Here is a 16,082-nt window from a genome sequence, read left to right on the forward strand (position 1 = left end):
TGAAAAAAAGTTTCTCAAAATATTTAACTCTAGCAAATTTGTAGAAATAAAGTACTTACCTTCTACAAGGCCACTTCTTCCATCGCCAAAACAACTACAGTCTATTAATTGCTCCATGATGGCAGTTTTACCAGCACCAATACCTCCTGAGATTACAACACCTCTTGGCTGGTCTGAAGTTGGTTCACTATTCAATGCCTAAATAAAACCAAAATACCTCCCTTAATTTTATCCATGTATTTTAATAACAAGACAAATTCTATGTCTGGACCTGTGTCCATATATGCAATTGATTGAGGTAACATGTATACTGTCGGAGGCATAACTGATCATTCCCTTTCATAGAAGCTAAGAAAACTTTGAAGAAAATTTTCATTGTACAATGAGTGTTTTAAAATTTCAAACTATCAGCATACAGAAAGTGGCTGCATGGCAGATGTAAAAATTGCTTACACTCGACAACTCAACATTATCAAGATGCATAATTTACTAAATTTTATCATCGGTATAAGGACATCATTCGTAAATATAACTCAACATGCAGACATCTTATACGTTCGGGTATTTCACATCCAATATTTTATGGTAATATTCTTTACAAAGCACAAAAATGTCAGTATTCACCTCAAAAGCTAACAAAACCTTTAAACAGACTTATTAAGAAGGAATATAGTTACGATACTGTTGTCAGGTCATTAAAGATTGCATATTTTGGCTTTAATATTGATTCACTTATAGGGTCTTTGCATCGGAATTAAACATATTTATTCTAAAACCAGTTGTTGGCATGACATGGGTTATGTTCTTCTCATATATTTTATGATGGTATAATACTAAACCCTTACAGGGAGGGATTGTGCCTGATATTCATATGATGAAGACATAATCTTTCAATCAGTTTAATTGAGGTCTGGAGCTGGCATGTCAGTAACTGCTAGTAGTCTGTTGTTATTTATGTATTATTGTCATTTTGTTTATTTTCTTTTGTTTCCTATTCTGACATCGGACTCGGACTTCTCTTAAACTGAGTTTTACTGTGCGTACTGTTGTACGTTTGTTTTTTCTACATTGGCTAGAGGTATAGGGGGAGGGTTGAGATCTCAAAAAACATGTTTAACCCCGCCGCTTTTTTGCGCCTGTCCCAAGTCAGGAGCCTCTGGCCTTTGTTAGTCTTGTATCATTTTTAATTTTAGTTTCTTGTGTATAATTTGGAGTTTAGTATGACGTTCATTATCCCTGAACTAGTATACATATTTGTTTAGGGGCCAGCTGAAGGACGCCTCCCGGTGTGGGAGTTTCTCGCTGCATTGAAGACCCATTGGTGGCCTTCGGCTGTTGTCTGCTCTATGGTTGGGTTGTTGTCTCTTTGACACATTCCCCATTTCCATTCTCAATTTTATATTCTTCTTTCTTGTACAGTGGTCCCAATTGCCAGAAGAGCAGCTAAATTGATTCTAATATAAGTTTACAAAAGAAAATAAACAAAATGATATAGTCTTTTTTGTCTCACAACTGCTTACCATTTCCATTTCTTTGAACAGCCATTCTCTACCAACGAAAATAGGTTTGCCTTCTGGATGTGGTATTTCAAAGTTGATTGGATACAAGTGAAGCTGTGGTGGTTTGATTCTCAACATACGGCCACCACGACTGTCTTGATGATGACTAAGAGCAGCACGGGCTGATCTTCTCATTGGTGACTGTCTTTTACCAAACAATCCCAGATCTTCAATCTGACCTGGCTGTGAGGCTATAAGAATAAATAAATTTGACTTAAGTTGAATTAAGTCAACTTAACTGAATCTTTATGTTGCCTTAAAATACAATTATATCTAATCATTTGACAAATATAAATTTTAATTCAATCAAGAATAATTTTGTATTTAAAAATTCGATCCTATCCATACTATTTAATATTATAAATTTAAAATCACAAAAAGAACATGTCTACAGCCCATAAAAATCTAAATTCATGTATCAAAGTAACTCCATTGTAATACTATGGCAAAGAGGAATAGATTATGTTTTCAGCAATATCTTAAGCATGCATGTAAATATGCTTTGTTACCAGGCAATAAATTCCAGACCTGTTGCCTCCTTGATGTATTATTTATGTTGTCGAGTTGCTGTGTCATTGACGTTTGTCCCACATCTACTTTCATTAATATTCAAATGGTCAAGGGATGTATAAATATCTTGCCACGTCCGGTCTCTGTTTTTGTTTGATGTTTTCTGCTTTGTATTGATCGTTGAGTTGAGCTCTGATTTTTAAAGTTTGTTCTTATGTTGTGCTGTAACACCACTGTCCCAGGTAAGGGGAGGGTTGAGCACTCACAAACATGTTTAATCCTGCCACATTCTTTATGTGCCTGTAGTTCAGTGGTTGTTGTTGGTTCATGTCTGTCATATTTGTTTTTTATAATTTGTTAAGTTATAAATTAGGCCATTAGTTTTCTCAATTGAATTTTTCATATTTTTCATGTCAAGGCCTTTTATAGCCTACTATATGGTTTGGGTTTTTCTCATTGTTGAAGGCCGTACATTGGCCTATAATTGCTGGCATCTACTTCAATTGAACTTTGGTGGATAGTTGTCTCATTGGAAATCATACCACATCTCCTTATTTCTATAAATAATAAGAAAGGCAAAAGAATTATATCACTAACTAGTAATTGAGTGGGGTCTCTGTGTAGTTGACTGTGGACTCATACCATGACCAGAACTGTTGGACATCAATGAATTAACACTGTCAGCACTGGGGTCACGATTTGAGGGGAAAAGAGATCCACATCCCATATGTATTCCTGATGAGGCTCTTTCACTACCAGATGAAGCTGAAAAACAATAGCATGTAGGGATTTTATGTCATTAATCAATACAAAATATTCCTTCTTTATATGAACAAATATATTTCTTATGAAATCATGGGGAAAATCAAAAAGTAAATAGGTACTAATCTTATCTCAAACCATTGGAAAACTTGCTACAGAGAATAATTTAAGCTCTTGGACACCTTCCATTTCCAATGTTTTGGACTTTTAGCCAGTTTACTGCACTCTGGATGTGGTTTTAGTGTGATTAATACAACTCATTCTGCATTGTCTTATGTTATAAATGTACATAATATACCTATAGGACAGCACGTCTTAGTTATAAGATTGATGGGAGGTCTATAAAATATAAAACCTTTCTTAACTATATATGTACGTAATTGGGATGTGAATTTAGTTTTGAAGGTTTTGAAATCTATGGAATCTTATACTGTTTTTTGTTAAAGGATATTAAATACTAAAATAAAATATTGATACAGAGATATGTATCACCTTTATTCAAATTTAATAGTATAATGCAAATACCATTGACTTATCATAAGTGGTTCCCTTAAAACACAAACTTTAACTTGTAAACTATGCAAAAGATTCAAATTCAATGAGCCATGACTGAGTGGGAAGAGTCAATCTTCATGGAAATAAAATGTGCCAATGCTAATACATCTGCATACCAAATATCAATGATCTACCACTAGTGGTTCCTTTTTAACTGATCTAATCACATACTAATACATGTTAACTTTAAAAATTGAGTTATTATACACCATAGAAATTTTGGGGCCAAATTGTGTGCTTCAACAGCAATCACTCCCGAACAACATAACAGATATTCCTCAAAAATTAAAGGGAGTTATAATCATGATAATTGATCTGAAAATATAAATTTTGTTAAAAAAATGAAAATCTATTGGTTGGATACTGCCACTGAAGAAAAATAATAAAATCAGAAACAAGTGGAACTGTGAGGGTAAATTTGTTCAAGAATTGGTTACAAAACCAAGACAAAATAAAAGCTTAGACATATTATATCTGGGGAGGATAATTAGTCTGCAAAATCATATCAAAAGGTGCTAAACATGACAAAAATTCTGCCTGCTTTAAATAGATCTTCAGATTTTCTACACATTGATATCATAAAATATCAGCTGTGAGCAACAATTTGAACCTTTTTGGCGAGTGAGCACAGGAAACGAGGTAAAAAGGTTTACATTGTGTCGAGCTGCTGATATTTTACAATATCAATACTTAGAAAACCTGATAATCTGTTTATCGTTGTATTACTGTTCTTTTCCATCTCCCTTAGGCAGTTTTACGACGAAAGCAAGCTTGATAACGTCTCCTCACATATTGTGACGTCGCTGATTAACTCTCCTCAACATTGTGAAGTCGCTGATAATGCCTCCTCACGTCTCATAGCCGTGATACGAGAATTACCGAGTGACTGAGCAGGGTGATATAGGTGAAGGTAAGGACGATAATGTACCTGTCAATGTAGATAATGGACTTGTATCTGAAATCCCCCTATCTGGTGTAGCATCAATACTGCCTAATGAAGACACACTGGTAAATGTCTCCTCAGTCTGATTCCCTGATTGACAGATTGGTGTCAACTGGTCCTGTTCACTAATAGGTACTCTTTCTCCTAGCAACAACCCTAGTCTCATCATCAGATCATTTTGAGCAACATCTGGTGGTGGAGGAGGAGGACTGTATTTCCCAGCTGCAAATAAAATTTGGCACAAAGTAAATGTACTATCAAAATATGCAAAGAAAAACATACCATCATGACTTACTTTTTGAGATATTTCAGTTTGAAATTTGCATCTTTCATGATCACTGATACATGAAATGAGGTCTAGGTCAGATGAACCCTGTCTGACCAACATGAAAACCTTACAAGGAACACATATACCAAATAGTTATCCTATTACTCATAATAAGTGATGAATGCACATACAAAAAAAAACCTTTTTTTTCAAGCGGTCACTGAACCATGCAAATGAGGTCAAAGGCAACAGACTAATGACAAATGAAAACTTGGTAACATACGGCATCTGCATACAATATATGAAGACTCCAGGTCAACTAGCTTCTGTAAAATAAAGCTTATTACAAATATTTTACACTGCTGCCGCCCGATTGTAACCCCTATGTCTTGCATTCTGCGACTTTCAATGCAGGCGAGACAAAAACAGCCATATTGTATTTCACAAATGTTTTTCCTAACAACCTCCATCATAAATAACTCCATGTTTCTTTACCTTCAAGTCTGGTAATTTCATTTCTCCATTTACAAGATTAGTCCATATTTTGTTTGCATAACACTACAAGAACAAATTTACAAAAAAAAATGAAATTACAGGCCAGCATTGTATAAATTTTTTTGTATCTTTGACACAACTTTTTCGCTAGTACTCTATCCAAGGTGTTGTTATAATTCACTTCTATGTTTTTGAGGTTTTTCAATGATTAGATTCATACTTAGTTTCAATGTCAAAGATATTTCAATTGACTAGAAACTTACCACTATCCTAAGAAATTTTACGATAATAATTGATAAATCATTTTGTTCATTAACACCAAAACAAAATCAACCATTGAAAACATGACTAGTAAAAGTAGATCATGATCTATATCTCTGACAAAATCAAAGAAACCACAGCTCAGCAAATGAAGGAGCTCAAGCTCACGTTCTTTTACAATGAGCTAAAAAGGGAGACAATAAAACATGAGGATTTGGAAAAAGGTTTATTTAAAGACAATCAGTATATTTGTTTTTTTTCTTTTTACATTAATCTGCTGAATCTCTGTTGTTTCTTTGTATAATGCACATTTGTTTATATATGAAGATCAGTATCAAGATGATATTTATAGAAGATTGTAGATATCAAGCACAAATTTGTTCCCTTTTGAGCTTAATAATACCGAACACAGAAACTTTGACCAAAGGTTTAAGGTCATTGATGCCATCTTTTCCCAAATAGTCATGTCCTTTTTCTTTCTTGCAACTAACCAAATAAGCTTCTGTTTTAAATCACAATGCAAAATCTCTGTGATAATCAAAATGTTGAACAAAATAAGAGTCTGCAGTATCTAAAAACAGAATTTTTCTGAGACAAAATTTAATGTGAACAATATTTATCTTAAATGAACTTTATCAATTTAAAACAGCAAGTTGTCTACCTTTTTTTGTAATACTTACCATGGGGTGCATGCAAGTTAAGTCCCAAGTGATCTAACTTGGAAAGTTCATCAAGGTCATCATTCGTTGTCATGGTGATGCTATTGCCACTGAGGTCAGGAGAGCCAATTGCAGAGTCACTACTGTAATATTTGGCATGATTATAATCTGCTGTGTAATTTTTTGGAGGTGGTGGAATTGGTGGTGTTGGACTTGGACATATTGGCTGAAAAAATCTTGGTTTAGTTGGTGTGGCTGGAAGATTAGTTGTTTGCTGCTGTTGTTTATTGCCTGCAAAATAAAAGTCATGGGGAATTACTTTTTCCTTACATTTATTTATACTACCATCGATCAACAGTTTCATTACTAATATTCACTATTAACATTCGACTCAAAACACTCTGGAAATTGTTTTTTCCACATTGCACAACATAACATCCCAATTATTTACTCAAATTAACATGTTGACACAGTGATATGTCCTGACTCCTCCTTGTAATTTTGATAGTAAGATGGTTTAAAGTGTCTATCTATCTTTAAAAGTTTTCAAGAAAACGGTCAAAAACACAAAAAAATTGATAAAAATTGTCATTAAGGAGCAAGAACTCCAATTAGGTTTTGACTGACAAAGTCAGCCATGTTAATTTATTTGTTGATCTTGTTTTGCTGATCATTTTTACTTATTTAAGTTTTTATCTATCTATTTTAGATTGTAAAAACTCAAAAAAATGGGTAAAAATTGTCATTAAAGGGTAATAACTCCAAGAAGCAGTCATTAAAGGGTGATAACTCCAAGAAGCAGTCGACTGATGATTTCACCCATACAACTTCTTTGTAGAAGATCATCTTGCTGATTATTTTTGCTCATTTATGTTTCCATTTATCTATTATTATTTTATAACCAACTCCAATTTCTGTCACTGGTACAAATGTGGTAACTCTATATTAATCACCTAAAGAACTGTTTATATACTGACATTAAAAACAGTTAAATTTAGGTTTAAACTACCTCACATTCCAATAATTTCACCTATTAAAGGTTAACTTGTTCATGTACATACATTAAAATAAAAAAAAATATTTTAAAGTTTGAAGCATTTATATTATAAATTAAAGTCCTTGCTGCAAATAACAATTTGTATACCATATGGCCAAGTTAAATACAACCTTAAAGAAAATAAATTTTCTTATTGGATTTTTATAATTTTTTGTTATGACACAGGCCATGCAAACTGATGAGTCATTAAATCAAATGCTTTTTTAGGTTTCAAGGTCTTTGTTTTCAACACATGTAAATCATCCCTTTTAATTAAAACATATTAAAATTCCAATAAAATAGTTATGAAAATATACCCTTTCAATTTCTTATTTTTTTACAGACTTACCTTACTAATTTGAGAGGTATTCAAGTTCCTTTCTACTAATTTTATTAAAAAGCCCAAGAAATATATACATTATTAATTCACTTATTTGTCTGATTATTACATGCATAAAATTCTCTTCTGTCTAATCCATTTGCAAAGTGTGTCAATCAAACTCCATACAAATTACACAATTTCCAATAGTTACTGCAGATTTACTTCAATATGATATGTTCTCAATTTTAAAGGAAATTTCTTTCACAGAAGGAAAAGAACATAGGAATTGTAAACAAATACATTTTAGGAGCAATCAAAACTTCCAGCAAATCTATCAATTTATTGATCTCAAAAAGGAAATAGCAGAAAAATATCTGGTTTATTATCTTCAATTGTCCAATAAAATGCATGGAAATTATTTCTTCCTTATAAAAAAGATGTCCACAATTGCAGTAGTAACTGTCTAGAAACTGAAACATGCTCTTTTGTTACTTTGTACTGATAAATCTTGCTGGATTTTAAAAATCTTAGAATGACCGTACGATTGGTTTTTTTTTCTCTTATCCAGAAATTACAGGTGCTTTGGGACTGGACCTCCCCCCTTTTTTTCTATATATCATTTTTTTGTTTTAGTAAATATTTCTTAATATTTTAACTTATTTAATGTGTACCTGCTCAATAACAGTAGTTTTTATATGATGACCCTCTATTCTTGAGCATCATGAAACACATTACTGTTATTGTGAAAATCGTAATGTCTTTTTTTGATAAGTGAAAATATTAATGAATATTTAAAAAAATCAAATGATGTGCTGGTTAACAAAGTGAAAATCACAAATATAACTTTCATTGTTGAAAAATCCTTTTGATCTTTACAAAGGAACAAAATTCCATTTGTCAAGAACATATATATTTTACATGGAATGTATAAATCCTTAATTTACACATATAAAATCATAAACAGATTTACTTTTGAAATGTCAGTACTACAAATAAATAAATAAATACTAGTGTTTAAACATTAAAAATACAATATTTGGTTTGGCCTAGCTTGATTCAACATTTAGCCTACCAACCATTACATGAAGTGACACAATCTGAATACATTTATTTTTTGCTCAATGGCTGATGACTCATTCTTTTTTGTAATAAATTTTTTTTTTTCAATATCTAATTTTCATTCATGCTTTTGACAATCTCTAATTTTATCACTGATCAACAACAAATAGTAAACTTAAAGCATTTAAGCTTTTAATACCTCACAATTTAAACACTAAATTTTAATCTACAATAGAAAAATAGTTTTTGTTGTCAACAAGAAAATACACGAATCCATGATTAAGTAAATATAGTGATTCATTTTCAAGAAGGGCTAAATTGCATTCAATTCGGTAGATTTAACGTATCTTGAAAATTAAAAAGTTTATTTTTGCTTATCCAAATGTCAAATTTTTAACTATCGAAATGGCAATTTTTAAACACATAACATCTTCTATGCAACTATAAATGGATTTAGGCATATGAAAAGTTTTTATAAGGAGTAAAAATTAAAGCAGATTTTATTGTAAACACCTACAAAGTGCAGAATTTTAATGAATTTTGAAATGCCTTAAAAATGATTCACTTTAATCTCTTTTGACTGTCACTGCAGTAAAGCTCAAGTTTCCACCTACATGTTTTATTGCTTCCTTAATAACAAATTGTAACATTTATGTTAAGTGAACTTGTGATATTTTGTTGCTGTCTTATTGGGATTTACCCCCACTTACTTAATTCCTAAACATGTAAAACTGTTTACACAGGTGATTAGTATTTTTTCCACATAAATGTCCAGAATTCTTCTTACTATTCTCCTATTTACGATCACATGTCAATAGAACATTTTAAGGAAATTTACACACAGAATCAAAATATTTTAAGCACACGCAATCAGGACAATTGTTCAAGTTTTCTACATAAGACATTAGCCACAATATGAAGCTTTTTGTGTGATCAAGAGCATCTGATGAGCTAAACAGGAAATAGCATGTAATGTGTGTGTCTAACCACTAATATTTTACAATATCTATGAACAAAGGAGAGGTGGGGTATGTAACTAGATGACAACAACAAAGCAACACAAACAGATTGCACACGCTGATATTTTGACTGGCTGGCAGGATCATAAGACCCACCTTTTAAACTGGATAACCCAAGGATGATTGTGGCTAAGTTTGATTCAATTTGGCCCAGTTGTTTCAGAGGAGAAGATTTTTGTAAAATTTAACAGACTCTAGATGACGAAGACAGACAACAGATGCCTATAGAGATGGCAAATGCTCATTCACACTTGTACTTTGATTAAAACTTGCCATTAGAGACTATGTAATGATAGGTATAATGTAAACATAATTGACAGAATCTTAAAATGAAATATTGGCAGAAAAAAGGGGGGATATGAAAACATCTGGGGAAAAAATAACATCCACATAATTTATTATCTTCTTGTCAATACCGTATCTGTCGTTTTACTTTGTTAAAGTTGCTCCTTTGGGGATGGGATGTTGTCTCTTTTCGCTTTCTATTGCATAATTAAGTCAACTCGGTGACAATATTATCATGATTATGATCTGTGATGTTGCCTATTCAGGCAGAATCAAACTAAGACCACTTCATATATAATTCATATTGAGGGTCTATAAGATCAAGAGTTCATTCTGGTAAAACATGACATTAAATTTGGAGGATAGAAATTAAGGACGGTTATGTCAGATGGAATTTTGATTTGAGGAAATGATATCAATCTGAGACTAACATATATATAAGTTCTAATAATTTTTTAATAAATCAATATTTTCTTTAATAAAAAGCCAATTCTGTTTAATCCTTTAATATCAAATGGTGTTATATATAATTTCAACTTTCAATCCATTGTATCATTTTTTACACATCCCCTGTAGATAATGACTATACTTGCATAGTCAATTGATCCATTTGATATCCTCACTACCCCCATCCACCAATATACTTTAAGCTGTAGAGTTCCAGGTTTATTCTGAGACAATAAGGCATATCAAATCTCTTAGATAGATTTCACTTCAAAGCCATTTCTGATTCAAATATATATATGTACCAAATTAAACATGAATATACAAAGGAATGATGTGATTTATCATCAGTTATTTGTAAACTTCATGTTTTCCTTTACAAGGTTGAATTCCAATGTTATAAAAAATCTAATGTCAATTGGAAAAACATGAATGGGATATCCACAACTGGTTTATAAAATTTATTACAGGATGTTTAAGGTTAAAAACTAGTCATATTTTTGACATTCATGTTTTTAACCAAAAAAGTTGTCAAAAAATACAATTTAAACTCAACTTGCAGAAATCAAAACAATGGATATTTACTGAACCACTTATCATTTTTTTCATTTAGTTCATTTCTGACTTTATGGAACTTTTGATCACATGATATGTTTGGAATCAGGAATGCCCCCACCTGTGTAATGATGGAAGGACTCCTTAATTCTGTGAAAAAAATGACATCTGGAGCACCATTATAAACTTATGGAACAAAAATCAGCTTAATATATAGAGGCATTATGTGTAAATAAGAGGCTCCTAAAAGTCTGATTCGCTCACCTCTCAAAACTTTGATGTTTTATTGTTTACAGTTTCTTAATCTATCTAATTTAGTTTTCTTAATAAGAGGCAAAAACTGAAAATAAGTAAAAAAATCTTGTATTGCTGATTATTTTTGCTGATTACAGTTACTAACTATCTATTTTAGTTTTCAAGATAAAAGGCAACTGGCATTTAACTCCTTTAAGGGGTCAAGTGACAACTTCGGTCATGCTGATCTTATTTTGCTGAACATTTTTGCTATTTACAATTTCTCTGCATCCAATTTTGGTCAGAATTTTTAATGAATAGCAATTGGTGGAGAGAAAGTTTGAGAAACACTTACTATCAAGTCACAGTAACTATATTTAAGGTTGTATGAACAAAATAATTACAGAATGTTTTCATACTTTACCAAAATGAAGGTTAAAAGGTGCTGTTTTAAAAAAGTAAACACCAAGGTAATGTTTTCAATTCACAGGTTGTCAATACCTTGCATTTTATAAGGATTATATATAAAAAAAATTCGTAAGGAACCCAGTGTCTCGCCTACTTTTTCTGTTAATCGCAGGCTCAACAAAAATGAGGAAGTAAATCAATAAAGATATTCCTCTTGATACTATCTTTTGATTGTAAGAAGCTTCTGTCCAAGTTTGGTAATTTGATTGTAAGAAGCTTCTGTCCAAGTTTGGTAAAAATACAGGATAGTTTATGAATCTAATAAATGTTTAAAAACTTTAACTGCAGACTGAATGTAATGTTAACTGGAAGAAAACAAAATTTCCTTCTAGATACTATCTTATGATCATAAACAAGCTCATGTCCAAGTTTGGTACAAACCCAGGATAGTTTAAGAAAGTTATTAAAATTTTAAAAACTTTAACCACAGAGTGAATGTAATATTTCTCGGCAGAAAAACTAAGTCCATTTATAAGTAAAATACGGAAAAAATGGAATTTTATTTTTACAAAATTTACTTCTGGATACTATCTTATGATCACAAACAAGCTTCTGTCCAAGTTTGGTAGAAATCCAGGATAGTTTAAGAAAGTTATTAAAATTTCAACAACTTTAACCACAGAGTGAATATTTGTGGACGCCGCCATCGCCGACATCGACGCCGACGGAATGTAGGATCGCTATGTCTCGCTTTTTCGACTAAAGTCGAAGGCTCAACAAAAACATTATCATGTAAGAAATAAAATGCTCCGCTGGGCGCAGCTTGATACGACCGCAGAGGTCGAACCCTGAACAGTTGGGGCAAGTATGGACACAACATTCAAGCTTGATACAGCACTGAATTTGGATTGTGATTAAATATTTGACACAGCACAGGTTTCTGACACACAATGAATGTGGTCTAAGGACTTAACATTTTTTAATTTACCTATTCAAACCATATCATTATTATTTGCTTTTATATATAAATCAGAAATAACCAATTGAAAATTTTAAAGAAAAAAAATCCCCCCCCAAATTTTTTGAACCCCCTTATGATTCATCACCCCAAACTCAATCCCAGCCTTCCCTTTGTGGTATGGTACCCGCAGTACAATTTCAGAGAGATCCATACACTTGAACACAAGTTATTGTCTGGAAACTAGAAAAGTGCTTGTTTTTTGGCCTCTTTTAGGCCCCAAATTCCTAAACGTTTGAGCAATTACCCCCAAACTCAAACCCAGCTTTCCCTTTGTGATATGGAACCTTGTAGTACAATTTCATAAAGATACTTACACTTACACACAAGTAATTGTCCTGAAACTAGAAAAATGCTTGTTTTTTTCTCCTTTTTTGGCCCCTAATTCCTAAAATTTTGAAGCAATTAACCCCAAAATCAATCCCAGCCTTCCCTTTGTGGTATGGTACCTTGCAGTACAATATCAGAGAGATCCATACACTTGATCTGGAAACTAGAAAAATGCTTATTTTTGGCCCCTTATTCCTAAACGTTTTGGGCAATTACCTCCAACTCAATTCCAGCTTTCCCTTTGTGATATGGAACCTTGTAGTACAATTTCAGAAAGATCAAAACACTTACACACAAGTTATTGTCATGAAACTAGAATAAAATGCTCCGCTGGGGCGCAGCTTGATACGACCACAGAGGTCAAACCCTGAACAGTTTGGGCAAGTATGGACACAACATTCAAGCTTGATACAGCTCTGAATTTGGATTGTGATTATATATTTGACACAGCATAGGTTTCTGACACAGAATGAATGTGGTCTAAGAAAATTTTAATTTACCTATTCAAACCATATCATTATTATTTGCTTATATATATAAATCAGAAATAACCAATTTAAAATGTAATTTTAAAGAAAAAAAAAGGAAATAAATTGCTTCGCTGAGCGCAGCTGGATACGACCGCAGATGTCCAACCCTGAAAAGTTGCGGCTAAAATGGACACACTATTTGCTCTTGATACAGGTCTGAATTTGGATTGTAATTAAATATTTGACACATAATAGGTTTCTGACACAGTATAAGTGTAGTCAAAGAACTTAAAATTGGTTATATGATTTGAATTTATATTCAATTTTTTTCTTTTGTGCCATATACTATGCTGTTGCGAATTGTAACCCCCCCACCTCCCCAAATTTTTTTCAACTCCCCCTTTCCCTTATTCCAAAACTAATCTCAATTTAAATTTCTAATTGAGTTTGCAACCATAACTACTCATTTAAATACATCATAAAATATTAAAATATAAAATGACATACAGTCATGGTTAAAATTAATATTAATTAATATTAACTTTTAAAAACAAATTTACAGCTAATCATCTCAAGACAATCATCATTTCTTGATACATAATTTACAAGCAGTGTAAGGGAGGTAATTCATATATACAACAGTATTCTTTAAATAGATTGAATTACCTCCCTTACACTGCTTTTAAATTGTCTAAATTGTCCTTTAACCATAAAAACCCTTGTTTTTCCCCCTTTTTTGCCCCTAATTACTAAAAGGTTTTAGCCATAACCCCCCATAACCATCCCTTTGTTGTATGGAAACTTGTGGTATAATTTCAGAGAGATTCATACACTTAAACACAAGTTATTGTCTGGAAACTGCAAAAATGCTTAGTTGGACCCATTTTTTGGCCCTTAATTCCTAAACCTTTGGGACCATAACCCCCAAAATCAATCCCAACCTTCCTTTTGTGGTTATAAACCTTGTGTTAAAATTTTATTGATTTCTATTAACTTATACTAAAGTTATTATCCGGAAACCATCTGTCTTCGGACTATGTTGACGACGACAACGACAACGTGATACCAATATACGACCAAAAAATTTTGAATTTTTGCAGTCGTATAAAAAGGAAAAAAAAATCCCCCCCCCCCCCCCCAATTTTTTTAACACCTTTGTGATTTATCACCCCAAAACTCAATAACAGCCTTCCCTTTGTGGTATGGTACCCGCAGTACAATTTCAGAGAGATCCATACACTTGAACACAAGTTATTGTCTGGAAACTAGATAAATGCTTGTTTTTTTGCCCCTTTTTGGCCCCAAATTCCTAAACGTTTAGGGCAATTACCCCCAAACTCAAACCCAGCTTTCCCTTTGTGATATGGAACCTTGCAATACAATTTCATAAAGATCCATACACTTACACACAAGTTATTGTCCTGAAACTAGAAAAATGCTTGTTTTTTGCCCCTTTATGGCCCCTAATTCCTAAAATTTTTAGGCAATTACCCCAAAATCAATCCCAACCTTGCTTTAGTGGTATGGTACCTTGCAGTACAATTTCAGAGAGATCCATACACTTGAACACAAGTTATTGTCTGGAAACTAGAAAAATGCTTATTTTTTTCCCCTTTTAGGCCCCTTTTTCCTAAACATTTTTGGCAATTACCCCCAAACTCAATTCCAGCTTTCCCTTTGTGATATGGAACCTTGTAGTACAATTTCAGAAAGATCCATACACTTACAAACAAGTTATTGTCATGAAACTAGAAAAATGCTTGTTTTTTGCCCCTTTTTTGGCCCCTAATTCCTAAAATTTTGAGGCAATTACCCCCAAAATCAATCCCAACATTCCCTTTTGTGATATGGAACCTTGTGGTACAATGTCAGAGAGATCCATACACTAACACACAAGTAATGTCTGGAAGTTACAAAATGCTTATTTTTGGCCCCTTTTTGGCCCCTAATTCCTTAACTGTTGGTACCATAACCCCCAAAATCAATCCCAACCTTCCTTTTGTGGTATTAAACCTTATGGTAAAATTCATAGAGATCCATTTACTTAAACTAAAGTTAGAGTGCAAAAACGAATGCGTCTTCGGACGAGGACGAGATACCAATATACGACCACAAAATTTTTTTGCAGTTGTATAAAAATGCTTGTTTTTTGCCCCTATTTTTGCCCCTAATTCCTAATATTTTGAGGCAATTACCCCCAAAATCAATCCCAACATTCCCTGTGTGATATGGAACCATGTGGTACAATGTCAGAGAGATCCATACACTAACACACAAGTTATGTCTGGAAGTTACAAAAATGCTTATTTTTGGCCCCTAATTCCTTAACTGTTGGTACCATAACCCTCAAAATCAATCCCAACCTTCCTTTTGTGGTATTGAACCTTATGGTAAAATTTCATAGAGATCCATTAACTTAAACTAAAGTTAGAGTGCGAAAACCATTGTGTCTTCGGAAGACGACGACAACGCCATACCAGTATAAAAAGCACTGCACATTCCTTAATAAATTAAATCATCTGAGTTATCCCCTCTTTTATCAAGCAAAGTGTAACTTCTTTTAATCAATAAAAAATATAATGCATTTGTAAAAAAAGTTGATACCAAAAGATATAAAATGCTCCGCTGGGGCGCAGCTTGATATGACCTCAGAGGTCGAACCCTGAACAGTTGGGGCAAGTATGGACACAACATTCAAGCTTGAAACAGCACTGAATTTGGATTGTAATTAAATATTTGACCCAGCATAGGTTTCTGACACAGAATGAATGTGGTCTAAGAACTTAAAAAATTTTAATTTACCTATTCAAACCATATCATTATTATTTGCTTTTATATATAAATCAGAAATAACCAATTCAAAATGGAAAAGAAAAAAAAGGAAAACAAC

At 32.7% G+C, this 16,082-nt stretch overlaps 1 protein-coding gene and 1 long non-coding RNA gene across 5 annotated transcripts in view; both read right to left on the reverse strand.

Moving 5' to 3' along the window:
- Positions 1–16,082, reverse strand: part of LOC127727916 (protein TANC2-like) — a 57,679-nt gene that overhangs the window by 24,019 nt on the left and 17,578 nt on the right. For all 4 annotated transcript variants that reach the window (XM_052235065.1, XM_052235062.1, XM_052235063.1 and 1 more), the window contains exons 4-8: positions 6,034–6,303; positions 4,315–4,551; positions 2,667–2,834; positions 1,521–1,750; positions 60–198 (exon numbers count right to left, since the gene is read on the reverse strand). In XM_052235065.1, the coding sequence (XP_052091025.1) occupies positions 60–198; positions 1,521–1,750; positions 2,667–2,834; positions 4,315–4,551; positions 6,034–6,303 (1,044 nt within the window). The remainder of the gene's footprint in view (positions 1–59; positions 199–1,520; positions 1,751–2,666; positions 2,835–4,314; positions 4,552–6,033; positions 6,304–16,082) is intronic.
- LOC127727946 (uncharacterized) lies at positions 12,612–15,947 on the reverse strand. Its single transcript, XR_007993927.1, has 2 exons — positions 14,844–15,947; positions 12,612–12,938 (listed from the first exon to the last, which is right to left on the reverse strand). It is a non-coding gene; the product is annotated as an uncharacterized LOC127727946 (long non-coding RNA).

Source organism: Mytilus californianus, unplaced genomic scaffold (genome assembly GCF_021869535.1).
Source record: "Mytilus californianus isolate M0D057914Y unplaced genomic scaffold, xbMytCali1.0.p SCAF_2, whole genome shotgun sequence".
NCBI classification, from domain to species: Eukaryota; Metazoa; Mollusca; class Bivalvia; order Mytilida; family Mytilidae; genus Mytilus; species Mytilus californianus.